General features: G+C 41.1%; 1 protein-coding gene across 1 annotated transcript in view; it reads right to left on the bottom strand.

Annotated features, from left to right (window-relative positions):
- The window catches only part of TENM1 (teneurin transmembrane protein 1), a 384,715-nt gene that overhangs the window by 149,927 nt on the left and 207,789 nt on the right, over positions 1–26,999 (bottom strand). The window contains exons 4-5 of the mRNA XM_081964396.1: positions 24,433–24,670; positions 2,657–2,895 (exon numbers count right to left, since the gene is read on the bottom strand). Coding sequence (XP_081820522.1) covers positions 2,657–2,895; positions 24,433–24,670 — 477 coding nt within the window. The remainder of the gene's footprint in view (positions 1–2,656; positions 2,896–24,432; positions 24,671–26,999) is intronic.

Here is a 26,999-nt window from a genome sequence, read left to right as displayed (position 1 = left end):
TGATGCCCAAAAGTATTTTAGTAGATTGGACCTTAATTGGAATCTTGCCCTGTAAGGTGATGGCTATTTGCAGCATCTAATGGAAGAGTTACTCATTAAAAACAATCCAGGGAATCGTGATTATTCTTCAGGTAATCAATGTGCATTTGGCCTTTTCAAATACATCAAATGAAGAAGAGTCAAGGGTCTTCAGCCCTCGCTTCCCCTTTCACATTCTCACCACCATTCTTGGTAAATGTTTAGGATTCAGACCTCTGTGAATTGACTTCTATAGCTGTAGGCCCTCCCCATCTATTCATGAAGGTCGTCAAGACAAGTGTTGATCTTGTCATTCAGTTGCTAAGTCCTGTGTGCCTATTCATGATCCCATGGCCCATAGCATGTCAGGTCCCCCTGTCCACCACTCTCTCTCTGAGTTTTCCCAAATTCATGTTCATTGGGCTGATGACACTATCTAACCATCTCAACTTCTGCCATCCTCTTCTCCTGTTGCCTTCCATCTTTCCCAACATCAGGGTCTTCTCCAAGGAGTCTCATTAGGTGGCCAAAGTACTTGAGCTTCAGCTTCAGCATCTGCCCTTCCAAAGGACAATCAGGGTTGTTTTCCTTTAGGATTGACTGATTTGATCTCCTTGCAGTCCAAGGAATTCTCAAGAGGCCTCTCCAACATGATAATTCCAGACAAGCATGTTCACTCTCAACTCCCCTTCAAATGAGAGTGAACACGGTTGTTTTGAATTGTGGTGTTAGAGAAGAAGACGCTTGAAAGTAGATGTAGATACTATATGCTCTTTGAACTCTTGAAGGCAGCTTGTGAACTCTCTGCCTAAAGAGAAGTTACATTTTGGATTGATTTTTGCTTACTTGTTAGTGTTGTTAGTGTAAACCTTTGTTTTCTACAAAGGTTCTTGGAGTCAGTGGAAATTTGGTCAATACAATGAAGAAAGAACAATAATGCTAATTGCAACATATAAGCCTATATTTGATCTGACATATGTTTAGATCATCGCCTTTCCCTGTCCCTGTATTTGTTTTATTGATTGGTCCTTGGTTGTAGATCTTATTCTTTTTTAAAAATAAAATAAAAATCTACCAGGTCATTGAATGTTAAACAGTTTATAATCAAACATAGATGCTAAATCTTCCTGTAAAAGATACGGGGGGAAATGTTCTTTCTGATGTACAAGATTCTGTTATTATAACCTTACAACCTTACATAAATTAGAATTAGCTCATTAAGCTAAGTCTCCACCCTGGCCTATCTCACAAAGTTGACATCAATCTTGCAAGTCTGCAAGTATATATAGGTAGTCCTCAAGTTACAGCCACAATTGAGCCCAAAATTTATGCTGTTGAGTTTTGCCCCCATTTTACGACTTTTCTTGCCACATTTGTTAAATGAATCACTGAAGTTGTTAAATTAGTAACTTAAGTGAATTTAAGTTTAAGTGAATCTGGATTTCCCATTGACTTCGCTTGTCAGAAGGTTGCACACGTGACCCCAACATCGTCATAAGTATGAACCAATTGTCAAGCATTCAAATGCAAATCACATGACCCTGGGGATACTGCCATGGTCATTAAGTGTGAAAAATGGTCACAAGTCACTTTTTTCAGTGCTGTTGTAAATTCAAACCGTCATAAAACAAACTTGTAAGTTGAGGACTACCTGGATATCTTTCCCCTATCCTCTACATGTGTGATGGCAAACCTATGGCACATGTGCCAGAATTGGCATGCGGAGCCATGCCACCTGGCACATGCGACGGCGCCTTTTCTGCATGCCATTTCTGGCATGCATGTGCGTACAATGATCAGCCGGCCTTCGTGCATGCGGCAGTCCCAGAAACAGGAAGAACAGGTCTTCCATTTTTTGGCATGCGCATGCGTTCTAGCCAGCTGATTGTCAGGCACGGATGCGCACCAGTAACCAGAAGAACTGCATGCGTGCCAGAAACTGGAAGTTCATTTCCCGGCATGTGCATGCCCCCTGGGCAGCTCCTCTTCCTGGTTGTGGCCCAGACGAGCGCATGCGTGCTTCCTTTTCGCCACTTGTTCACCATCGCCGCTCTACATATCCCAAGAAACTAGAGAAGGTGTCTTCTGAGCTTCTTCCTCTGTCCACATTTCCGACGTGGGATAAACTGACTTTTATCTAACCATTCCCCTGGCAATATCTCTTTGACCTGTCTCCTAAAGCCACATACCATTATGGACTTAATATTCATATCAGTACAAAAACAGCTCGGTGACACTCATTAAAGCAAAAGGAACAATAAGTGCAAGAAAAACATCACAACTGCATTATCTATTATTGATAGCAATAGCACTTAGACTTGTATGGTGCTTTACAGTTCTTTTACAGCCCTCTCTAAGCGGTTTGCAGAGTGAGTATATTGCCCTCCCCTCCACAATTTAGGTCCTCACTTGACCCACCTCAGAAGGGTGGAAGGCTGAGTCAACCTTGAGCCTGGTGAGATTTGAACTGTCAAATGGCAGTCAGCCAGCAGTCAGCAGAAGTAGCCTGCAGTGCTGCACTCTAACCACTGCGCCACAAGATTTGCTTCTGAATAATGAGCTAAACCTCTAATTCTTCCTCCAAACCTCAGCAACAGGAGTGCGAACAAGAGAGGCAATAAAGCTGAACAGGACTTACCAATCACATAAGCAAGCAACAGGGCCAGTGTGACTGTGATTGCCGTCGCACTCAAGGCGGTGCACTTCCAGTTGCAACATCTGTAAGGCTTGTTGAAAGCGAAAGCGGGCCGTGAGAAAGTCGTTCGAGGAAGCGGCCGTGGAGGCGGCGAGTAAACTGTGTTAGAAGTCAGAGGATAGTTCTGACTAGCAGCACTGAAAATCGCTGAAGATCCAGATCCATGTTTAAACAGGAAATGCCTAGATAAAATAAGACCAAGATCTAAGTTGGAAACACCAGTTTCACTTGCAGATGGAGGAAGGCAGAAAAAAACACCCGGGACATTTGCAGCGAGGGCCAACAATGAAATGTGTGTAATGACATCATTGTGAAAATGCTGTGTGACTTAGTTATGCGAATCAGATTTGCAGATGCAAGTTCATCATCCCAGCATTTAAATGATGATGCTATTAGGTCCAGTTTGCTGTCCATGGTGCTGGAAATACATCGGGCAGGTCAAATGGTTTCACATAGAGAGAATGCATGGGATTATTAACTGTACCTCCGTAGACATGTTCCCTTAATAGTTAATTTAATTCCATTCAATAGAGCTTACTATGGAGAAATCTGGTTCTGATTTTTTAAAGTGTAAAACACATCCTTTCCCATTGATTATGCATTTTTTTTAATAAACATAAGCTGCAGCCTATGTACTCTGAGTATGCATTTTACTATTTTCTTTTTTAAATTAGATTTTGAGGAATCTGTTTAACTGGCATTAGGCCAAATGCATATTTGACATTCCGTAGCCTCTTTCGTTCAATACATTTTCATAAGGCTGGGTTAGAGTTTATAAAACTTCCGATGCATCCATAGGAAAAGATGGATCCTTGGAGTTACTTTCTGGCCAGTGATGAACAGTCTTCAGACAATGGGCCGTCATATTTGGTAGCTCAAGTGTAATTTCCCCCATGTAAAAATAATTCCAAATTTCAAGAGACAATCATTGTTTATCAAACTTTAGCAATCAAGGCTTTATTTATTTAGTGTATGGTCTACCAGTGTGATGGCGAACCTATGGCATGCATGCCCAAAGTGGCACGCAAAGTCATGTCGCCCGGCATGCATGGCCCTGCCTGTTTGTCTTCTGGGTTTATTTCAGCTGTCCTTCACTTCCACAGTAGTGCTAAAACCCAGTGTGCACATGCACGCCGGCCAGCTCATTGTTGGGTGTGTACGCATGCCAGAACCCGGAAGTTTGGCTTTTCTGGATCACGATCCCTTCGCATGAGTGACGGTGCTGAAAACCAGCCTGAACATGCATGCCGGCCCCGCATGAGCGGGGCACGCATGAGCACTAGAGCCTGGAAGTTCGACTTTTCCAGAACATGGCCCCGATGAGCGTGTGCAACATTTCCATGCAATCTTTTGGGCATTCGGTGCCGAAAAAGCTCGCCATCACTCACCTACCATCTACAATCTACAAATGCCAGAGACTGTGCAGTCCTGGCAACCTAATGGCCAGTTCATTCTGTTTGGCATTTGCGCGCCTATCCTTGCTGCACCGCGGAAAGCAAAACTAGCTTTACACGAGCTGACTAGTGACGCTCAGGTTGCTGACTCTTCTCAGTTCCTCCGCCAGTCTCGTCTTGCCTCGTCTTGGCCAGGTACAGCACTGGCTTCTGCTCTCTTGCACACGCAAGCGCAGCTAGGGTTTTCCCACCAAAGTGGTACCCATTTATCTACTCGCAATATGCTTTCAAACTGCTGAGTGGGCAGGAGCCAGGGAACTAGCAATGGGCACCCACTCCGTCTTGCGGAGCTGGGCTCAAACTGCTGGAGTGCAGACCATTTCTGACTGCTACTTCCAGCATCATTAAGCCATTCTGCCCCTGCATCCCCAATCAAGCCCTGCTACAGCTCATATGAACATCACAGAGGACATTGCCAATTTCTGATGTCTTTTGTACTCCTTTGTCTAAGAACGTTGGATGTCCTGCCACTTTCAAGTGCCGTAAGCTAACTGGCTTCTAAACCACAATTCCAGAATGCTTTATTCAATTAACGCAAATCATTTCTAATGATGAATTAATAATAACAATTCCAAACCCTATAAAGAGAGGGTGATTGTTGTTGGTTTTCGTTTGCGGGGCACTAATGGTGCAAGAGTGTAGCACTGATCAAAATAGAAAACCAGTGAGGAAATATTAAGTGCTTTATTTATACAGCCTGTAACATTTCATAATATCTTGCTGCACAAGCCGTCCAATATATCTGCAGACGTATTCTAATCCTCAGGGCAGTTTTGGAGTTCACCCAGAAGAAATGCCAACTGCTTCTTAATCTCCATGGTGGTAGCCCAGCTGTGCTTCATGGTAAATTTACTTTTAGATGCTGATTTATTCTCAATATGCTGTATGAAGCATTTCATCAGTTTGAGAGCATATGCATCTGTGGGCGTGCAGATTTCAGGCATACACAATAAGCACATGTTGACAATTTGCAGGGGTACCGTTTGAATGCAAGGAAGTGCCAGCTTCAACATCCCTTTTAATATTATTGTATACTGAACGTTAAGTTCTGAAAGAGTCCAACATATTTGAAAGTCAACAAATTCTGGAAGAAATTCTTTTGTAAATATGTTTCTCTGAAATTATGTTGTGGATGCCAACATGCATATACCTTGTTTTATAATTTATAATAATTACTATTTCTTTAAAAAAAATAAGGCAGAACTTTGACTACCTTTACGGTGCCTTGGGAGATAATCAAGATATTTCCCTTCCCTTCCCAGCAAGCAGGTAACTTGGCTACTGCTGGATGGAGGGAGCAAGGGATTGCAAGAGTGGCTGGGAAACTGTCATAGAACATTCAAAGTGAGCATCACATAACTGCAGCTGCAGCCCAGCAGAGCTGAAGTAGCTACAACTTTATTTTTTATATATATTTATTAATCAAATATATGGTAATTTCCCCAAACTTTATTCCCTCTGGCATATGGATCCTGGATTTTGTTTGCATTCTGTGAATTAGCCCATTTGAGATATATTGGTTCAAAAATCATTGCCCTATTATGCACTAGTTAAAATGATAGAAGCAAGAGCTTTAGTGGTATATACATTATGTTCAAAGTTTTCTGGCTTCTTTACATATTGACATCAAGATGTATCAAAGAGATATTAAAATCTGGAATAGCCCTATAGACAGGGATAACTAGATGTTGTCTTGGATTTAATTATTATGAGATAATAACTCATAATAATGACAATGTTATTATGTAATGATGATAATGTTAATTAAAGCAATATTAAAAGTAGAATCATTATCTACTGAGATATCTCACAAGATAACATTGATAAAAGTAAGGGGAAGTTCTCATCAACAATTGGAACAGGAAATTATTGGGAAGTTAAGTGTGAAAAATATATGTAACAGAATATTAACTGCAGCTGTTTGATTAATTATTTACCTAGTAGAGGTGTTTGCGTGTGTGTGAAGAAGTTAATATTGCATAAAGATTTAATCTATATTTTCAACAGCTTTGCAGCTTTGAAACCGACATCCATTTACACACTAAAAGAGTGAATCTGGATATTGAAACGCCAATATCTACATATTTTAATACACAAATTTTCTTACGAAATCCATGAAAAAGAATTTAAACCTGCAGATATCAATGTGTTGAAAAACACAAGCCTTTGCTGTTTATCTGTTCCACTGTAATCATTGATACTTAAAAGGTCTTAACTTTAGCCACCGTAACAGTTGTTGGAATAAAGGTAAAGATGCCACTCACACATATGTGCTAGTCGTTCCCGACTCTAGCGGGCAGTGCTCATCTAGGCTCTTATGTAAAACTGCTCTCCAGAAAGAATGTTGAAAGCAGACTTTTGCAAAAAAAAGAAGGGTTTAGATACGGTAACTTCAAATGGTCTCTAAATGAAAAGTTGTAAGTGATAGAGGTGGAAACAATACTCAAATTGAACAGCCAAGGAGCAGATGTAGAAAGACATAAAGAGGTTAGAGAGGAATATGGGAGACACGTCAAAAAGAAAAAAAAATCCTGGCAATTAATTATTAAAGCGGGTAAGAAATGATGGATAGATTATTTTTCAGTGTTGGTGTCGCTTTGATTTACTTCTCTTTTCCTCTCTCTCGCCCTTCTTCTTCTTCTTCTTTTTTTTTTTTTAGGTAGGTGACATGATTAAAAGTTAGGTAGGATAGAAAGAAAATGTTTTTTTTAACAAAGAATGTTATGATTAAAAGTTAGAATAAGAAAATATAAATAAAAGGGGAATATTAGTGTATACACTTTTATATAATAAAATAAGAGCAATAATAAGAGGAAATGTGGAACAATCAATAGTTACAGATTGCTATATAAATATGTATTACTATTAGAAATATGTTAATTGGTTTAGAGCAGGGGTGTCCAAACTTGGCAACTTTAAGACTTGTGGACTTCAACTCCCAGAATTCCCCAGCCAGCTGGCTGGGGAATTCTGGGAGTTGAAGTCCACAAGTCTTAAAGTTGCCAAGTTTGGACACCCCTGGTTTAGAGTAATAACAATGACTAATGCTATTAGTTTTATTTGCATTAGAATGTATGTATACCCAGGTGCCACACTGCTCACTCAATAATATGTTTGTAAAAATAATAAATTAATTAAAAATGTATTAAAAAAAGAAAAGTTGCAAGAAGAGTAACATCTGTACACATACTTGGCACAATGGGAAGAAAATATGGTTGTTCTGAAATCTGATGGAAGGCATTTCTGAAGCAAGAGGCCAGCAAATCAGAGGTGAAATTCAGCAGGTTCTGACGAGTTCTGGAGAAGTTTGTTTGGATCAGTTAATACCATGTTTGACTGGCCCCACCCCCATCTATTCTCTGCCTCCCAGGTCCCAGCTGATCGGGAGGGAATGGAGATTTTACAGTATCCTTCCCTTGCCACGCCCACCAAGCCAAGCCACACCCACATAACCGGTAGTAAAAAAATCCGAATCCCACCATTGCAGCAAATTGTTGTGATCTTCTGATTTATGTTGGACTCTCTGATTTATTTGGCGCCTCTAGTCTCACACTTCGGCTGAAATATGCAAGGAGTCTCCCGAACACAAAGGAGTCTCCCGAAGATAACATTTCATTTATGGCCGCAATAAAAGGGATTCAGAGATAACATTCCTTCCCTCACTGTGATATCTCTGACTGTCTAACCAATGGATATATTTACGTGTGAAGTTTTCCATACATGAAATTGTATCTTTCCTTACGTAGTTCCCAAAAATTGTTTATGAATTTGTATCCACCCACCCTATTGAAACCAATAAAAGGGACGTGCAGAGTTAGACCTGTGCGCTCCCACCCCGAGAACACTGCGTGTCTTCTCATCATTTGGCCTGTTTCATGGGAGGCCCACCAGTGAACCTTACAGCAAATCCCTCACTCATCTTTCAAGAAGCAACACCAGCAACAGAATATGGAAAAAGAAGGAGAATATGGTAAATTCTGTTTGGGCTTTCTTTCTCATTCTGAGAATGGTCTTAATGGAGAAAAGATGGCAATTTGATTTTCTTCCCCTTTTTCTTCAAAACGTGGCTATCTATTTTTCCATTAATGTCCAGAGCAGATTGCTGCCAGTCACATGCCAATCAAGCATGTCAATCGGGGGGTTTGGTTTCTCCCTCCCCACAAAATTCTGAATATATTTGCCATTCCATAATGAACAAAAATTACAAAATTAATTCAGAATGATCCCGAACTTAACAGCAAAAGTTCAGACATAAAAAAAGGGCAGCTTGAAAATGGCTAAGGAAATGTGTCAATCAGAAATCAGTTTCATTTGTCCTTTAAAGTAAAGATTTTGAATGGGTCGATAAGAAGTGGCAATTGTATTATTTTTAGAAAAGCTAAGATGGTCATTAAGTTAGGCCCCCTCAAGGAACTGCTGGCTACAATTTGCTTTAAATTGCTAGTTCAACAAGAGTATTAGCATTCCTTTGCCAGGACAATGTTATTTATTTTCTGAGTATTAGTGCCACAAAATGGTGGTGCTTAGATAGTAACAATAGTCTCATAAATCCAACTTTTATCAATCTGGATGAAAACGTGCAGAGTTGATAGCTCTATTTTAACACATCAATGATGCCTTTGCCATCTGTCTGATAAAATGGGGCAATCTTTACACAAGAGCAAAACTGCTGAAAATAGCAGTTCAGAATACTTAAATATACAATCTACAAACCAAGCAAAAATGAATAACAAAATCAACACTTTTTTCCTCCAGGTAGTGCCTGGAAGGGAACAGATTCCAATCTATCCAAGGGAACCTTTTTTTCTTCTTCCATGGTTTACAAATATAACGTATTGGTAGAGACAAAAACAACACACTGTAATGGAAAACTTTGCATTCCTTAATACAGGTTACCCCCCCCCCCCTGCTATTTTTCCTTCTTTCTCCTTGTTGCTAGCTATTGCAATTAAAAATCTCTGAAAAACAACATGATTTAATACCACTTTATAATTTATATTATAAATATTTAACATCACTTTATAATGCCTTGGTACTTGGAATACTGCATCCAGTTTTGGTCGCCACAATGTAAAAAAGATGTGGAGACTCTAGAAAGAGTGCAGAGAAGAGCAACAAAGAGGATTAGGGGACTGGAGGCGAAAACATACGAAGAATGGTTGCAGGAACTGGGTATGTCTAATTTGATGAAAAGAAGGAGTAGGGGAGACATGATAGCAGTCTTCCAATATCTCAGGGGTTGCCACAAAGAAAAATAGCTTAACCTATTGTTCAAAGCACCTGAAAGCAGGACAAGAAGCACTGGAGGGAAACTAATCAAGGAGAGAAGCAACCTAGAACAAAAGAGAAATTTCCTGACAGTGAGAACAATTCATCAGTGGAACGACTTGCCTCCAGAAATTGTGGATGCTTCAACACTGGATAGGGTTCCCTGAGCAGTGAGGTAGTAGGTTTCCTGAGCAGGGGGTTGGACTAGAAGACCTCAAAGGTCCCTTCCAACTCTAATATTCTGTTATTCTGTTATGAAGGGAGCAGGGAGTGACACTCATAGGAATATATAGCAGGGAACTCTTGAGCATAAGCTGGGCCTGAAACAGATGTATTTAATTCTTCAACATTGTTTTTGTGAATTAATTGCTCTTAGTGTTTATGCTATGGCAAGCCGTAAGTTTTACACACCATTCTGGCAACATATGCCAATATTAAAAGAAAAAAAAAAGATGGTCTTTTAATATTCAGAAGAGCATCTATCACATTAGACCCACTTGTTCCAATTAGCTGGCCTGGCCTAATCGCAATGATAGGTATAAGTACAATTTAATCCTGACCTTCCTGGATGGCATTTTAAATTTTTTAAACTTTTGGGGTATTTTAACTTTTTAAATTGGTTTTAATTATTAGTTAGTTTATGGTACTGTACAGACTGTGTGCTAAAGTTGTTTTGTCTGGGGCTTTGTGTTTTGTTTTGTTGTCTAGTATATATTTATTGTCTGTACACCGCCCCGAGTCCCTTCGGGGAGAGGGGGCGGTTTATAAATTTAATAAACTAAACTAAACTAAACATTAAATACAATGGAATTCTGCAATATTTTATTATTTCAGAGCTTAAAAAGATATTTTATAGAAAAGCTTTTGTCTTGCAACCATTTCATTCATTCATTTTCTATATATTCCATTCAGCCAGGTGACTATGGGTGGTTTACAATTCAAAGATTGTAATTAAAACATCTACAAAAGAAGTAAGTATAAACAGCAAGTGATAGTAACGTTAATAATGATTAAGCAACTATTAGTAAAGTTATTTGGCTCTAGAATTAAGTGAGTTCATATCAATTATTAAAGAGTATGGTATGGTTATCATGATAACTCCTGGTTTTACGGGACTTATCATTGTTGCGATGACAGGCAACTGGAAACAACTGCTATCTGCCAAAGACTAGAATAGGTATAAATAACATTTTCCAAGTTAGGGAGCAGAAAGCAAGCCCCAGGAAGGGGATGAGTGATTTGGCAATTCATTAAAAAAAGAGCCCATGGATGATTCATCTCCTTGGACTGAGGTTGACAGTGGGAATAAGCCTCAGAGGATGGTGGCACCAGGTTGATCTAGTCTTGGCTCAGGAGTTAAACAAGGTCCAACTGGTTTAGTCCTTGAATATTCATAGAAAAGTCTAGGACTGGGACAGTGATGGCTACACTTTTTCTCCTCGCCTGCCAAAATCATGTGTGCGTGTGCAACCGCGTGTGTGCATGGCCACACCCATAATGCAATGCGCACCACCCCCTGAACATGTGTGCACGAACCTCCCCCCCCGTGCATGCCCGGTGAACCCCTGCTCCCCGTTTTGGGAAAGCAGGCCTTCCTGAAGCCTCCCGGGACCAAAAACAGGGTGCGGGAGGACGGCACACCCCTTACGCTCCCTCCACCCCCTGCACATGTGCACAAGACCCCACTCCCCACTCCCTGTGCATGGGCGCACTTCTCCCACATGCACTGCAGAGACCTGAAAATCAGGTGGCCAGCGGGAGGAGGGTGCACGTCCGCAGTGGAGCTGAGCTGGCCGACGGCTCGTGAGCCTGCAGAGAAGGCTCCATGTGCCACCTATGGAACACGTGCCCTAGGGTTCGCCATCACGGGACTAGGACAGCAAAAAACAGACCAGACCAGATCAGACTATTAAACAGACTTTTGCAGCTTAGGACATATCCAAGAGTCAAGCTTGACTTGAAGAAGATTCTTCCTTTAAGTGCAAAAATTGTATCTTTGTGTCCATTGTCACCAAAAGTGGAGGATGCAAGGAAATAAGGGAGAAAAGTATCTATAAACACAGGAAAACCAACAAAACGATGGGGTTTCCCCCCCCCAATATCCTGAAAGTTATACTTATCCCAAAGGGTTTCAGATAAACTTTCCTACAGAAGATTATAAGTAAACAACAAAGGGTAAATAACTGAATATGTATTACTTTTACACAAAGAATGACCTCTCTCGCCCTCTGTGTATATATGGGTGGATGTATAGGTACATTTTTAATACAGAAAATAAGAAATTATTCATTAGATTTATAAGGTTGCCCATGTCAGATACAGGAGTCTTTTGCCAATGCAAACAAATCAATAAGTATTTTAAATCACTGGAATATTTCTTGTAAAACTAGCATTTCCCCACAAAAATAAACAGGTTCTTATTTTATTTTGGCCTTATTTTCAGGGGGGGGTCTTATTATTTTTGAGGTGCAGGAGGCGGCAAGCGTGGTCACCTCATGGCTGCTGCTGTGTTGCAATATTTTCGGGGAGGGCTTATTTTCGGGGGAGGGCTTATTTTAGCCCATGGGCTCAAAAGCCCGATTGGGCTTATTGTCCGGGGAGGTCTTATTTTCGGGGAAGCAGGGTACCATATCCACAATCCAGAGTTCTATGTCCCTATGTTGACTTTGTAAGTAAGGCTTCACCCAAAGCTTAGCTTGTTTTAGAGATTATTTTTACAATATTTTTCCTTCTTCAATCTTCAGTTTGATAAGTTTGTATATGAAAATGCAATGATATGGTTGATACTATTAAACTGCAGTCAATCAAATGCCTTTTGTTTTCTCATTGTAGTTTTCGTGTGAAAGGATTTTCTAAGCAGCACAAGAATAACTGAGGACTCTTAAAAAAACCCCAAAACCTGTGGAGTTGATTTGTTTTCCTTGTAACAAAATGGAGGACTTTTTTTTTTTAATCGGGTCTACATATACAAGTTTGAAAGGGTTTGATTGAAAACAGCAGTGCTACATAATAGTTTACCTTTTCTCTTACTTACCTTACAAGACAATGGAAAACTGTTTATTTCCAGTCTTAAGTCCCAGTAATTGTCTGCATTATTTTACCAACAGTTTCTCTGTTTATGACTTTGCCTCCTTTAGAGATAATTACGCCAGAAACAGTTGGACTTTTTAAGCGTATTTTTCTCTGAACTCCAGTTTTCAGTTCTAGCCAACTCTAAGCCTTTGTGTGTTAGCAAATTATGTTTGAGCTTAACATATGTATATGCCTAGCCTGTACCCCTCTAAATGAGGAGGTTGATGACAACCTGAACACCGTCAGTGAAATATCTTTCTTGCTAGTCTGGGAAATAAATACAAAAACCTGGAAACTGCAAGAGCCATTTCCAACTCTTATGTATAATGGGTTTGTTCAGGTGGCGTCTCTTTGATTGATCTGAAATCTTGCTTCCCAGAAACATCTCATCCTGTGGACCAAGTTCCTGTTTATGAGCTAAATCTATCAACTGACTCTGTTTCTTTTGCCTCTTTGCTTTCTTCTCTATTTCTTTCCCAGCCTCCCCACAATATCCTAGTAGTAGTAGAAGAAGCAGAAGAAGCAGCAGAAGCAGGAAGACAAATAATAGCCAGATGATAGACATATAGAGGTAGGTAGGTAGGTAGGTAGGCAGGCAGACAGACAGATAGATAGAAAGAAGGAAGAGATGGATGGATGGATAGATAATAGATGGGTGGATGGATACATACTAGACAGATGATAGATGATAGAAAGACAGGCAGGCAGGCAGGCAGGCAGACAGACAGACAGACAGAAAGAAGGAAAAGATAGATGGATAGATAGATGATAGACAGAGGTTAGATTGATAGACAGACAGGCAAATAGACAGATGCATGATAGATAGACGATAGACAGGAGAAAGAGAGAGAGGGAGGGAGGGAGGGGGAGGGAGGGGGGAGTGTTCCTTGGTGCTCCCTGAGTATCAATGCTAGATAGATATCAGTGCTAGACAGTCAGACAGACAGACAGACCTACTCAAATGACCACTTGCTGTAGCATGAATGCTTAAGTCAGGGGAAGGCCCATACATTTATCAACTGAAAAAAAAGGAGCTTGATGAGGTAATGATCAGGTTTAATGGTTCTGCTTTATAGCGGAGATTTCTGAACTATTTTCAGTCAACGCTTCTTCTTCCATCCGGGCACCATGAAAATCTCAATGCAAGGATTGTCAGATGGAACTTCTAAGTCTCAGCATGCCTTTTAAAAAGGTGATGTGCCCCAAGTGAGGTGAGAGTTATTGTTTAATTAGACAGAAAATGCCACCTACGAGAAGCATGTCAGAATAACATAGAGAGAGCCCAAAGCATTGCAAAATTAAGCAGTGCCATCATTTTTGTTTCAAAATAGGAAAGTAATGACTCATTAACAGAAGTGTCACATCTGCCTGATAATTACCTTCAAAATTTCTAGCGCAGGAGAGTGTTGCAACTGTCTACGTTGTTTTATTTTCCCTGGGAAATAAATCACTTGATGTTTCATTCTATACACTCAATCCTGGCCATCAGTCTGGTGCAGCAATGGAGTTTAGGGACAATCAGACCCAACACATAATTCCCAGTCAAGCATAAAAGATATACTTTTATACAATTATTGCATTTACCTTGGGCCTCTTCTCTAGTGAATTAGGACTCTTATATAAGATGGGCGAGGAGGTTGATAGTTATTATTATTATTATTTAAAATGTAGTAGGTCAATGGGTGCGCGCGCACACATGCATTTGTGCGCATGGCTTTGAGTTGGTCCTAACTATGAAGACTAGTTCCTGAAGTTTTCATGACAACATTTTGGCAAGTGGTTTGTTGCTGCCTTCTGCCTTAACCCTGAGAAGCTGTGACTGATCCAAAGTCATCCACTTGGCCTCCACTGCCAAAGGCAGGAACACAACACAGGTTGTCCAACTCCTACTTCAGCACCTCAATTACAGATGGCGTAATTTGGAACCAGGAACAGTGTTCTTGACTGGTTCAGGCAGTCCCATGGCTATTGCTATCCTGATGTTTTCCTGTGGCATCAACACATTTGCTCATTACTGGCAAATCAGAATTCTGAAGGATCTTTTAGCACTACATTTATTTGTCTGTGTCTGTCTGTCCGTCCGTCCCTTCCTCTGTCCATCCATCCATCCATCCATCCATCCATCCATCCATTATCTATCTCTATCTATCTATCTATCTATCTATCTATCTATCTATCTATCTATCTATCTATCTATCTATCTATCTATCTATCTATCTATCTATCTATCATCTATTATCTATCTATCATCTATTATCTATCTATCTATCTATCTATCTATCTATCTATCTATCTATCTATCTATCTATCTATCTATCATCTATCATCTATCAATCAATCTATCTATCTATCTATCTATCTATCATCATCTATCTATCTATCTATCTATCTATCTATCTATCTATCTATCTATCTATCTATCTATCTATCATCATCTAGCTATCTAGCTATCTAGCTATCATCTATCTACCTATCTATCTATCTATCTATCTATCTATCTATCTATCTATCTATCTATCTATTATCTATCATCTATCTATCTATCATCTATCTATCAATCTATCATCTATCTATCTATCTATCTATCTATCTATCTATCTATCTATCTATCTATCTATCTATCTATCTATCTATCTATCATCTATCATCATTATCTATCTATCTATCTATCTATCTATCTATCTATCTATCTATCTATCTATCTATCATCCATCCATCCATCCATCCATCCATCCATCCATCCATCCATCCATCTATCTACCAACAAATACAGGGAAACAGTATGAAGACACATGAAAAAATGGCACAAATAAATGGATATAAATAAGCAAAACATAGCCCTAAACCCATAAAAAGAGTACATATAAATGGGACAGTAGAACAGGGATGGTAGGCACGCTGGTGCGCTTATGCACATCTATATAAGTCTTCCAAATGCAATCCAATGCTATTCCATTCAGAAGGAAGTTGTGCTGTTCTGTGGGAGTTTCTCCCTGGCAATTGGTTGGAGCAGGCCCGTTAAACTGGCAGATCCTGAGGGCCAGATGTGTCACTTGCAGGCCACGCCCACCCCAGCTCCGCAAAGGCAAAAAATGTTGTGATAGATCACCATACATCACGCGACACGATCGAATTTGAGACCCATGGTCTAGAGACTAAGGTATCAAACTCGATTTCATTGAGGGCGGCATCAGGGTTGTGTTTGATCATAAGGGGGGGGGCAGAGTGGGTGTGGCCAAAGTGGGCATGGCCAGCTTGACATCACTCATGTTGGGGGCGCCTGTGGTGGCCTGCTAGTGAAAATGCACTCCCGAGCTCTGTTTTTGGCTGCGACAGCCTCCTGCAACCCTCTGCCAGGGAAAACGGAGCTCGGAAAGGGTTCCCTCAGCGCTCACGAGCTCCGTTTTCAGCTGAAACGGCCTCCTGCAACCCCCTGCCAGAAAAAATGGAGCTCACAGGAGACACTCCTGAGCTCCATTTTGGCTGGCAGAGGCACCGCGGGCCAATTCTTTCCTGTTTCCAGGATGGCCCTGCAGGCCAGATCTGTGCACCCCATGGGCCAGTTCCTGAACTAGAACGGCAATCAGAGTGACAGCTGATGGAAAGCTTGTTCCCCTTAACAGTTTAAGAATCCTATAAAGACAATAAGCCAGAGTGACGAGGCAAATCCTGTGTCAACCACACAGGCGTAGGAGAACGGAGAACACAGAATCTGAGTTCTTTGCTCTGCAGAATGGGGGGTGGGTGGGTGGGAAATAAATTTATACAGGTAGTCCTCGACTTACAGCGGCTCATTTAGTGGCCACTCAAAGTTACGATACTGAAAAAAAAGTGACTTACGACCGTTTTCAGAGTTCTGACCTTTGTAGCATCCCCTTGAGCATCTGATCAAAATTCAAAAGCTCGGCTACTGGTTCATACTTATGTCCCGGGGTGGTGGTGGTGTCATGTGATCACCTTTTGCAAGAAAAAGTCAATGGGGAAGCCTGATTCACTTAACAACCAGATCAACTGCATTGATTCGTTTAATAACTGTGGCGAGAAATATTGTAACATGGAGCAACACTCACTTAACCAACGTCTTGCTTAACCACAGAAATTGTGGGCTCCGTTGTTGTCAAGAACTACCTGTATAAGATGGCAACAAGAATGTGCAAAAATTGAGGTTTTTTTCTTTATCTTTCATTGTCTGACACAGGTTGTTAAAAACATTATCCCTGCTCTTTGTCACAATCGTTATCTTCTTAAAACAGTTGTGACATTGTTTTTAAGAATGAGACGTTCTTGGTGCCATCAATAGGATTGGAAGAGGTTAGGTAAGGCTTTGCTCCAGGATGTTAATTTTCTTCAAAGTTAGGGTGGATAATGGCTGAATTTAGAGCTTTTTTCCTGTCGCTGAGCCTTGTTTATATGTTTCTACCTGGAGAGAGATGGACTAGTTTCTATCGCCCTTTAGGTATCAGTTTAAACACATTTTATTATCCCAAATGTTCAAAGGACAGAAAAGCTCCCCATTTATTTGTTCATTAATGTTACCTGCCTGTATTTATGTGCTGTGATGTTACAGTTTTTAAATCTGCTCTGCTAACGTATTTTTTTTCCCATTTCCCTTGCATCTCTCTTTTTTAAGAACAACAACAACCTTTGCTATTAAGGATTATCCCAACGCTACGATTTCCTTCTCTTGTTATCCTGACCATCTGGTGCCCCTCTTTTAAATCCTTGCATTGGTTTCCTGTCTATTTCAAAGCCTTGCAAAAGTCTTTATAATATCCCTTTATCTTCAAAACCATCTTCCGTGAGATAAAGCTTCCCTGCATCCTGAAACAAATCGAGGTTTTCAGTTTCCTGCTTCTTATGCCTCTATAAGAAGATCTCGCTCCTGTCTTCCAAATTCCTTTTTTAATGCTCGGCTTTCCCCCCACCAACCCCCACCCCAAACGAGTTGGAACCGGCGAAGCCAAGTGTTATGATTAAGCAAAGAGAAACAATTACTGCAGGCTACTAATGTTAAATGATGGGCAGCAAAGAACTGGAAGAGAAGGTTATGCGTCATGCTTTTTATTCTCCATCCCCTAAGCTAGCCAGTTATCTTTAAAGCAATGGAGGATCTTGCTTCATCACTAATGCTAAACCAAGCATCCATTCCCAGGCTTTTATACAGTAAATGGAAAGGCCACCATCCAAATCGTGACTTCTATAAAAAGTCAGTTTTGGGTTTTCCATGGAAACAAAATTCTGTTGTGGCCCGCCGGCGGGTAGAGGAGCTGGCAGCAGAGTCGGACAGTGAGGAGGTTGGGGAGGGACATGGGCCAGTCCTGGGGGCTGAGGGAAGCTCAGGCGAGGGCTCTGCGTCAGAAGCAGAGAGGGAGCTAGACAGCAGTGAGGCAGAGGAACAGCTGGAGCCTGTTCCCAGTGTGCACATGCGCAGAGCTGCCAGAAGACAAGAACAACTAAGAAAGCAGGGTCATTTTAGGAGTAAAGCCACACCTTGGAGAGTGATTGTCCCCTCCCATAGGAAACAAAGAAGGAGAGAATGGGGAATGGGCTTTTGCAGGAAACAATTCGTTCCTTTGGTCGTTTCAAAAGTGGAAAGTTCTGTTTGTGATTGTAAGAGACTCTGTGCCAAGTGTTGCCTTGCCCTGTATTTGGAAACTAGGTATCTGGCAGCTTGCCAAGCGAGATAAGGTTCGTGTTGATAAATATTCCTCTGAAAGACTGTTTTGCCAAGCCTTGCTGACTGTGAATGAAAGGAATTCACAGTCGTGTAAATAAAAGAGATTTTTTGAGGGGACCCAAACTCTGCTTCATGCTTGTTAAGGAAGCCTAGGTCAGAACAAATTCTAGACTAGTGTTTGTCCTAACTTGGCAATTTTAAGATGTGTGGATGTCAGCCCCCAGAATTCCAAATTCTGGAATAATCTGGGAGCTGAAGTCCACACCTTATTTAATTTGCATCCTGCCTTTATTATTTTTACAAATAACTCAAGGCAGCAAACATACTTAATACTTTTTCTAGCCTGGTGCTAGGAAGTAGTCGAACCAGTAGTCCAAACTGGCTCTCACATACTGTATCTTAAAACATTCTGCCAGATGAGTTCTGGGAGTTGAAGTCCACACATCTTAAGGTTGACAACATGGAAGCAACACTGGTCTAGACCAAGAGAAGTGGGTGTGGGTGCCTTCCAGAGGTTTTAGAAGACAGCAATATCAAGCTGTCTGCCAAAAATATAAATCCTTCTATTCCCCACTATCCTTTCAGAGGCTGAAGAAGCTTCTTGCATAAGTCTTCAAAGAAAAAAAACAAAGAAGTCCAGTTGCCTTCTGAAAAAGCATCTTTGGGACAACCATGGTCTGGATGACTGAGAATCTCTACAGACTTTTAGCCATACAATTTGGGATGAACACCCTTTGAATGGTGTGGGAGGAGGAATGGATTTCCAGAGGGAAAAAAAAGCAGACTACAGGAACCATTTGCACCACTCAGGTGACCCTGAGGACAGAGATAAACCGCCAAGTGCTTCAATGACCCTCTAAAAGGATGCAAATGACCAGATGTCTGCATGGAATATAAAGCCTTCCATTCCTCACCATCCAGTCAGAGCTGAAGAAGCTTCTGGGATGAGAAGCGAAACATCTTCAAAGAAAAAACAAGAAAGTCCAGTTCTTTCCTGAAAAAGCATCTTTGGGACAACCATGACTTGGATGACTGAGAATCTCTACAGACTATCAAACTGAAAATTCCCTCTGTTGGTTAAAAATCATAGATGTATAAAGCTGGAAGGGACCAAGCATTATACAGTCTGTCGTACATAAAATATTTTCCTACCCTAACAAAGATGATTAATATATAGTGGATGTAATTTTTTTCCTGTTTCCTATCCTAGTGTCAATTCCCTCTTTTTCTGCGACTTCCTTGAATCTATTTTAGAGTATAACCCATTGAGTCCAGGAACTATTTAGACATTTGATCTTTTAAAAAATGTAATACGTTCCGATAAAACCGTGTGAAAACACTTAACCATAATGATGGCTAGCAGGAGCCATACTAAGCATCATCAGAACTGTAGGATGGGATAGGAACATATTAAAGTGATTATAAAAGCAAATGAATCCAGTTGGCAGAAAAACAGCCCTGACCTGATTTTATTTCAATAAATATTTAATATTTTAATATATCTAAAGCTAACGGTAACCAATCAATTTTTAGAATCAGATTTGGTTCCCTAGGAGCACACAACATGTACATTCTGAATTATCTCTCCACTGTGTTAGAGGGGGACAGAAATAAATGCCTTTAAATCTTCTTTGAGATTACAAATCATCCAAATAGACTCTAAAAAAAAAATACAAAAATACCCAGCTTATAGCTATTAGATAGATTTCAGCATATTACACAACAGAGATTTAAAACAGTAAAACAGCTGCCATCCCATGTGTCTGGTGGTGTAAGGATCCTGCCCAACCAACTCCCTCTCTTCCTTTTCATTCATGCATCTATGCAAAAGGGAAGGGAAGAAACACCTGTCTCCAGATCAACTGTTATGGTGGGTCTCGTTAAATCAGTTTTGGAAGAAAGAAAAGGGAGACTTATGCTTATGCTCAAATAGAAAACAAACAAACAAACATTCCCACTCCACCCCCCAAACACCCACACTCTAAGCATTCTGCTTAAGTAGAAACTATATCGGCAGCCTCTGGAAAGAGATTATAGGTTATCTAAGGTAACCAAGATGATCAAGTAATGGATAATGCCATTTTTGCTCTATAATGTTGGATTAGACTTAAGGAAGCTGATCTCATCTCTGCAAAAAAAATACCTAAAATGTATTGGGTAACCACCGGCCTCTCTTGGTCTGATTCATCTTAGGGCAGGAGTCACCAAGCTTTTGGACCTCAAGGATCACTAAATTCATAATCACTAATATGATCTGCCTAATGACCGGCTGGGTGGGCATGACTAGGTGGGCATATGACTGGGTGGGCATGCCCAACTCGATGTCACTCACATTGAGGGGTGCCTTGCTGGCCTCTACTCCCCCTTCCCCCCCAGACACTCCTCACCTCCTCACCCGGGATCTTTAGGGCCCCAATATGAAGCAGTTGTTGGAGCTAAGCAGCCACTATGAGAAAGAGTTGGCAAAACAGCTGGCTCAGTTCGAATTGAATCTGACCGAGAAGGATGCTCAGCAGAAGCACCTCACTGAGGGCTATGAGCACAGGCTTTCCAAGCAGAGGAAAGACCTGCAGGAGTGCAAGGCCAAGTACTGGAGATGGTCAGCCAGTTCCAGGCCAGGATGCAATCCCACTGGAACAAGGCCCTCTTTGCCACCAATGGCACTTCTCTCCAGCCTTGGCCCAAAGCCCCACACCAGGAGGCTGAAGCAGCCTCCAAGTTGGATTTTCTGCTCCCTTCCAACCCACACAAAAAGACCCAGAAGGGGGAGACTCTTCATTGTGCATATCTGGCCATAGTTTGAGGACCCCTGAATTAGTGCAACATAAAAAAGGCAAATAATTTTTTTGCAGACCACCAGTTGGTGACCGCTGTCTTAGAGGCCTGATGTGAAGCTGAGTTTGTGATGGAAGAAGGCAACCATCTGTTCTGCCTTAAATTTAAGGCCAGCCTTATGATTAGCTTAAGTAAAACAACTGCCTTCCTTAAGGAAGGAACAGAAGATGGAGCAAGATGGTAACTGAGGAGTCCTTGTCTATGGAGAGCCTCCTTCATCCACGTCATGGTTGCCCCAAGGTGCTTCCAGGCAAATTGGACTTTGTTTTTCCTCGAAGACATTTCGTTTCTCATCCAAGAAGCTTCTTAAGAACTAAAGGATCCTTGGTGGTCTCTGAGCTTGACCTTTTATGAAACATCTTCAAGAAAACAACCAAGTTCAGAGACCACTAAGTATTTTTCAAAGGTGTTTATCCCCCACACCCCCAAAGGCAACTGGACTTAAATTCTTAAGAAGCTTCTTGGATGAGAAGCAAAATGTCTTCAAGGATTCCTCATTTCAACCCTCCAAATATTCTCCTCTATTGGTAAAATGGCAACTGCCCACCAATTGTCCTGAGCTCTGTGAGATGGTTGTCTCCTGCTACTATAGTTGCAATAAACCACAACTCTTTCACACATCATGGAACCTGTGGTTTGTTATTTGCACGCTCTTGTAAATGAAAAGAGGTAACATCAACATTTCACTCAGTTTATTGATGTTTGGTAAGCATCTGCCTATTAAAACATTCATTGTATAATATTTCTATGAAGTCACTCAAAGTACCAAAAATGAGTGTTATGGTTATGATGCAGGCAAAGATAAGGCAATGACAGAGAACATGTATATCTCAGAAAAGTTTAAAATATGCGTTGGATAGTTGAATTCTCCAAATTAGTGGTTTGGGATTGCAAATGCTTTATTGCCACACTAAATATGTATATATATATATTTTCGTAGATTTTCACGGGTGTAGGTATGCTGGTCTTGTTGTATTTGGGTCTTTTCCTGTGTAAGATTGAGATTGTCTTGGCAACGTTTCGGTAAGGTCTCCCTCGCCATCCTCAGGCTGGTGTTTCCGGCTTAAAGTGTGATCGGAGTTGCCGTCTTTCTATAAATCTATAAAACCCGTCTTTCTATAAATCTATAAAACCCACCCACCACCCAGGCCATTACAACACAAAACAACAACGGACACACAGCCAACACCAATCAGCACCAATCTACCAATCATGATATAGCTACACAGCCAATCAATCCATTTACTGAAACAACGCCAGCACTCCACGCCCCCCCCCACCAAAATTTAAAGAAAGAAGGCGGCTCCGATCACACTTTAAGCCGAAAACACCAGCCTGAGGATGGTGAGTGAGACCTTGCCGAAACGTTGCCAAGACAATCTCAATCTTACCTGGGAAAAGACCTGAATACAAGACCAGCATAGATAGATAGATGATAGATAGATAGATAGATAGATAGATAGATAGATAGATAGATAGATAGATAGATAGATAGATAGATGATAGATAGAGATTGATTCTATTTTATGTTCAAAGATATTGTCCATTGTCTGTTACTATAACTACTTTTCCAAAACCCAAGAGACAGATTTTTTTGCTATTTTAAGCAGCATTGGGATAATTTTTCTGAAGCCAGGATTGCTGAACACTTCATAGAAGCTTATCCATATGTTACTTTTACAGCTTCACCGTTTCCCTAATGCACAAGTTGCAATTAGCTTTCAACTCATTTTGAAGGTATAAAAACCATTCCACAAATGTTTATTGCAGTGGCTTTTAAGTAAATGCAGATTCAGGATATCCAACTGATCTCTTTTAACACTGCTTTAACAAAACACCACGTCTTGAGACAGGTAAACTGCTTAAAAGGAAATGAGAAGCTCATGGTACTCTTTATAGTGCATAGAAGAAGAAAAAGAGAAGGAACATGTTTGACCTGGGTTTACACAGGCTTTTGAAGAAAATAAAACTGACACAATTAAGAGGTTGACAACATATTGCTGTACTTGGGACACAACATATACAAATACTGATTCTTTCTCCTGTTTTTTTAGCTAAGTTAATTAGAAGAAATGTTTACTTTCCTGTGGTCTACCAAGCCATCAATGGGGCATCTTTGGTTGATCAACTAAAGATGTGTCTGAGATCAATAATTAATTCTGCTTTCTATATGTAATTCAGGTCATGGAACCAATTGTCCATTAATTTGAAGCAGAGGTAGGTTTCTATTGGTTCATCCAGGCTCCGCCCACACACCCGGACGCTTCTGTGCATGTGTGAGAATGTGCATGCACACGCAAACTAGTAGTAAAATAAATTGAAACCCACCACTGATTTGAAGCCCAGAAAGTAGTTTAAAACATAAGCACCTAGATTTTCAAAATATTGTAAATGAAGCCATTCCTTTTTTTTTAGTTTGCAATGCTCTACATTTCATGTTTGTATTATCATCTGTTATATTTTAGAAAGTTGCCCAGAAAGGCTAAGAAAGTGGAAGACATATGCAGTATTCTTGCTTGGAATACAAGGTTGCAATCATAAGTAGTCCTTGAGTTATGGCCATAATGCACCCTGTCCATCATGGCTGTAACTTGCAACCATTGTAAAGTGGGTTGGATACATGACTAGCCCAATTTTATGACCATGTTCACAGTGGCCATTCAGTAAATCATTAGAGTCATTAAGCAAATCCACAGACATTAAATGAACACTGTGGTCATTAAGCAAGCCAATAGGTTACTATTGGCACAGTTTTGCCAAAAACCAGGAATCAATGCCAGTTTTGGGCAAAACTATGATAAAATGCAGTAATGTGATAGCAGGATTCTGCAACAGGCCATAAATGCATTCACACAATAAAAAAGATGTTGAGACTCTAGAAAGGGTGCAGAGAAGAGCAACGAAGATGATCAAGGGACTGGAGGCTAAAGCATATATGAAGAACAGTTATAAGAATTCAGAAAGGCTAGTCTAGTGAAGAGAAGGACCAGGGGAGACAGGATAGCAGTCTTCCAATGTTTGAGAGGCTGTCAAAGAGAGGAGGGGGTCAACCTATTTTCCAAAGCACCCAAAGGCCAGACAAGGAACAATGGATGGAAACTGATTAAGGAGGGATTCAACCAAGAAATAAGGAGATATTTTCCGACAGTGAGAACAATTAGCCAGTGGAATGGCTTTCCTTCAGACGTTATGAGTGCTCCGTCACTGGAGTCTCTCAAGAAAATTTCTGACAAGACAGCCACTTGTCAGAAATGGTGCAGGGCCTTCTGCTTGAGCAGGGAGTAGGACTAGAAGACCTCCAAGGTCCCTTTCAACTTTGTTATTCTATTATTCTATCTTGTGCTGCTTTCTTTGATTCCTGCTCACTTTTTAGCTTGCGGACGTGTTCAAGGACAGATTTTAAAATGCGTTACCTGGTCTCCAGTGGTATGTTACTGTTCAGAACCCAACTGTTATGAAGATGCACAGAGTCCTGGGTATTTGGGGGCGATGGGGCAGCTGGATTCGGCTGGCTGCGGGTGGTCAGCGATCTGGCTTGGAGGGAGTTGGCTGCTGAAGGAGGCTTTTGGCTGCAGGTGCAGGCGTGGGGAGGTGGCGGCGGAGGTGGCAGTGGTCTGAAGGTAAACTGGTTGCGTGGGCTTCCTGGCATTTCTGCATTCAGAGAGAAAGCAAACAAAACAAAGAGGCCAAATTATTACTTTCCAGCAATGGATGGAAGCCAATCAAGGAGAGAAGCAACCTAGAACTAAGGAGAAATTTCCATACATACTTGTATGGTGTTCTGACAGAGGCTTCCCAAGAGCATGAAGCAAACTCTTTGTCCCGACAAACACCCTTTTTATTAATTGACAGTGAATTCTGCTCATTCACATCTAGCAAAGTCTTTCAAGGGAGGATTTACAGTCACAGACCTTATCTGGCTTGGAGAGCTGCCAGGCCGATATGTGCAAAACCTGGCAAGGAATCTCGAAGGGTCACAAACCAATTAAGCAAACGAATGGTCTCCTGCAAACTCCACTTCCCTTTCGCTCCTCTTTTATTTCCTCTGGGAAGGGCCATTCATTGTCCGCCTCTGGCCTTCCTCCCAAGTTGATACCTGTTCTTTAGCTGTTCCCTTCATCTGGCAACTCTGCGCATGTGCACACTGGGAACAGGCTCCAGCTGTTCATCTGCCTCACTGATGTCTGACTCCCAAGACAGATAACTGTCAGAGGGCCCTGGCCCCCTCTCTGCCTCCGACACAGAGCCCTCATCAGAGCCTTCCGTAGACTCCAGGACTGGCCCATGTTCCTCCCCAACCTCCTCACTGTCTGAATCTGCTGCCAGCTCCGCTGGCGGCTGGCAGGCCCCAACAGATGTACTCAATAAAGAAGAGGTGGATTCAAGTCTCAGAGTTCTGCTTTGTTTGGGTTGATTAGTTGGAATCTTGACACCGTCCTGTGTGGTGAGTTGGGCTGAGAGAAAGGAACTGGCCCAAGGTCACTCAGCTGGCTTTCATGGCTAAGGCAGAACTAGAACTCACTGGCTCCCTGCCCCGTGCCTTAACCAGTAGACCAAGCTGGCTCTCAAACTATCTGCGAGCTTAATTCAATTGTCACTGAAATGCTCACAGAATGTATGCCTATGAATTCCTATTTCTTCTTGTGTGGATCAAATTAAAGCAGCTTATTATAGCACTAAGGCAAGAGCTAAGAAGATATATTATATAGCTAGTTCTTAAATTTACAATCACAACTGAACCTGGAAGTATGGTGGTAAGTCATGGAAGTCATTAAGTGAGTGACCACACTCGATTTTATGACTTTTTTTGTGATGATTGTTAAGCGAACACCATAGTCATTAAGTTTCCCACAATGTGTGTTTTTGCTAGAATTTCAAAGTAACTGTCAGAAACTGGCAAAAAACAAACTAACTAACAAACAAGCTGGGATGCTTTAAACAGCTATAAATGTGAGCTAGTTTTCAAGTGCCCAAAATGCAATCACATGACTGTGCGTGTCTGGTTGTTGGAACTTTGAAATTGGGCCCTAATTAGCCCTGGGGAGCCTTAACTTTAAATGTGTCATTAAGCGACCAGTCTTTAAACAAGGACTACCTGTAGTAGAACTCTGGCCTAGTTCTTCCATTTTTCCATAGTAAGTGCATTCAGATCTAAAAGTAATCAAGAACAGATACCATAAAATAAAACAGAATAAAAATGGCATTATAAGAAGCTCCAAACTGAATGAATGGTGTGGCAAATTTTGTATAATGGCAGCACAAAATTGGGTGATGTGGGAAGACACATTTTTGAGTCCTTCTTTGAAAGGTGTACCCTTAATCAAAAATCATGCGGCCGACCCAGAAATTTCTTAGCATCAAATTAATGAAGGTCTGTTTAGAGTCCTTGTAGATGGAGTAGCATAGGAGCATATGGGTGTCCAGGCTTTTGGCTCTTGTGGGCTGCAATGAGTGAAGAAGAATTGTCTTGGGCCACATATAAAATATGTACTATATTAAAGTATATGAATCACATAATGTTAAATTTTTACTATCTTCTTGGGCCACATTACTAGTTGTCCAGGGGACGTTGGACATACCTGGATTAGAGTTTCTATTGAGCCATGACCTCATGGGCATAGCCAAAGATACTTAGGAGTACCGTTAAAAGGTCCAAAACGACTTGCTGAGAACTCCTCAGATCTGAATTTACAGCAAACAACAGGGATCAACATAATGATCAAGTCAATGTTGAAGTTTGTTGAAGGTTTTATGGTATTGTTTATGGTTTGGAATAAAATCAGATCTGTTGTTGTTGTTGTTGTTGTTGTTGTATGGCATTCTTACAGTAGCCAGGAGACCACAATGCTATTGCAGAATAGTAGTTTAGCTTTCCAAGGTACAAGCTTTGTTGTAGGACACACTTGTGTGCTCCCCAAGGAGGGTTAGCTGGCTTCACACCAGAGAGAAAAATGAGTGGTTCTTCCTGCAGTGTCACCCA

Source organism: Natrix helvetica (genome assembly GCF_964273705.1).
Source record: "Natrix helvetica genome assembly, chromosome: 11".
Taxonomy (NCBI): Eukaryota; Metazoa; Chordata; class Lepidosauria; order Squamata; family Natricidae; genus Natrix; species Natrix helvetica.
The sequence above is the reverse complement of the archived record's forward strand: the minus strand, read 5'-3'. Positions and strand labels throughout refer to the sequence as shown.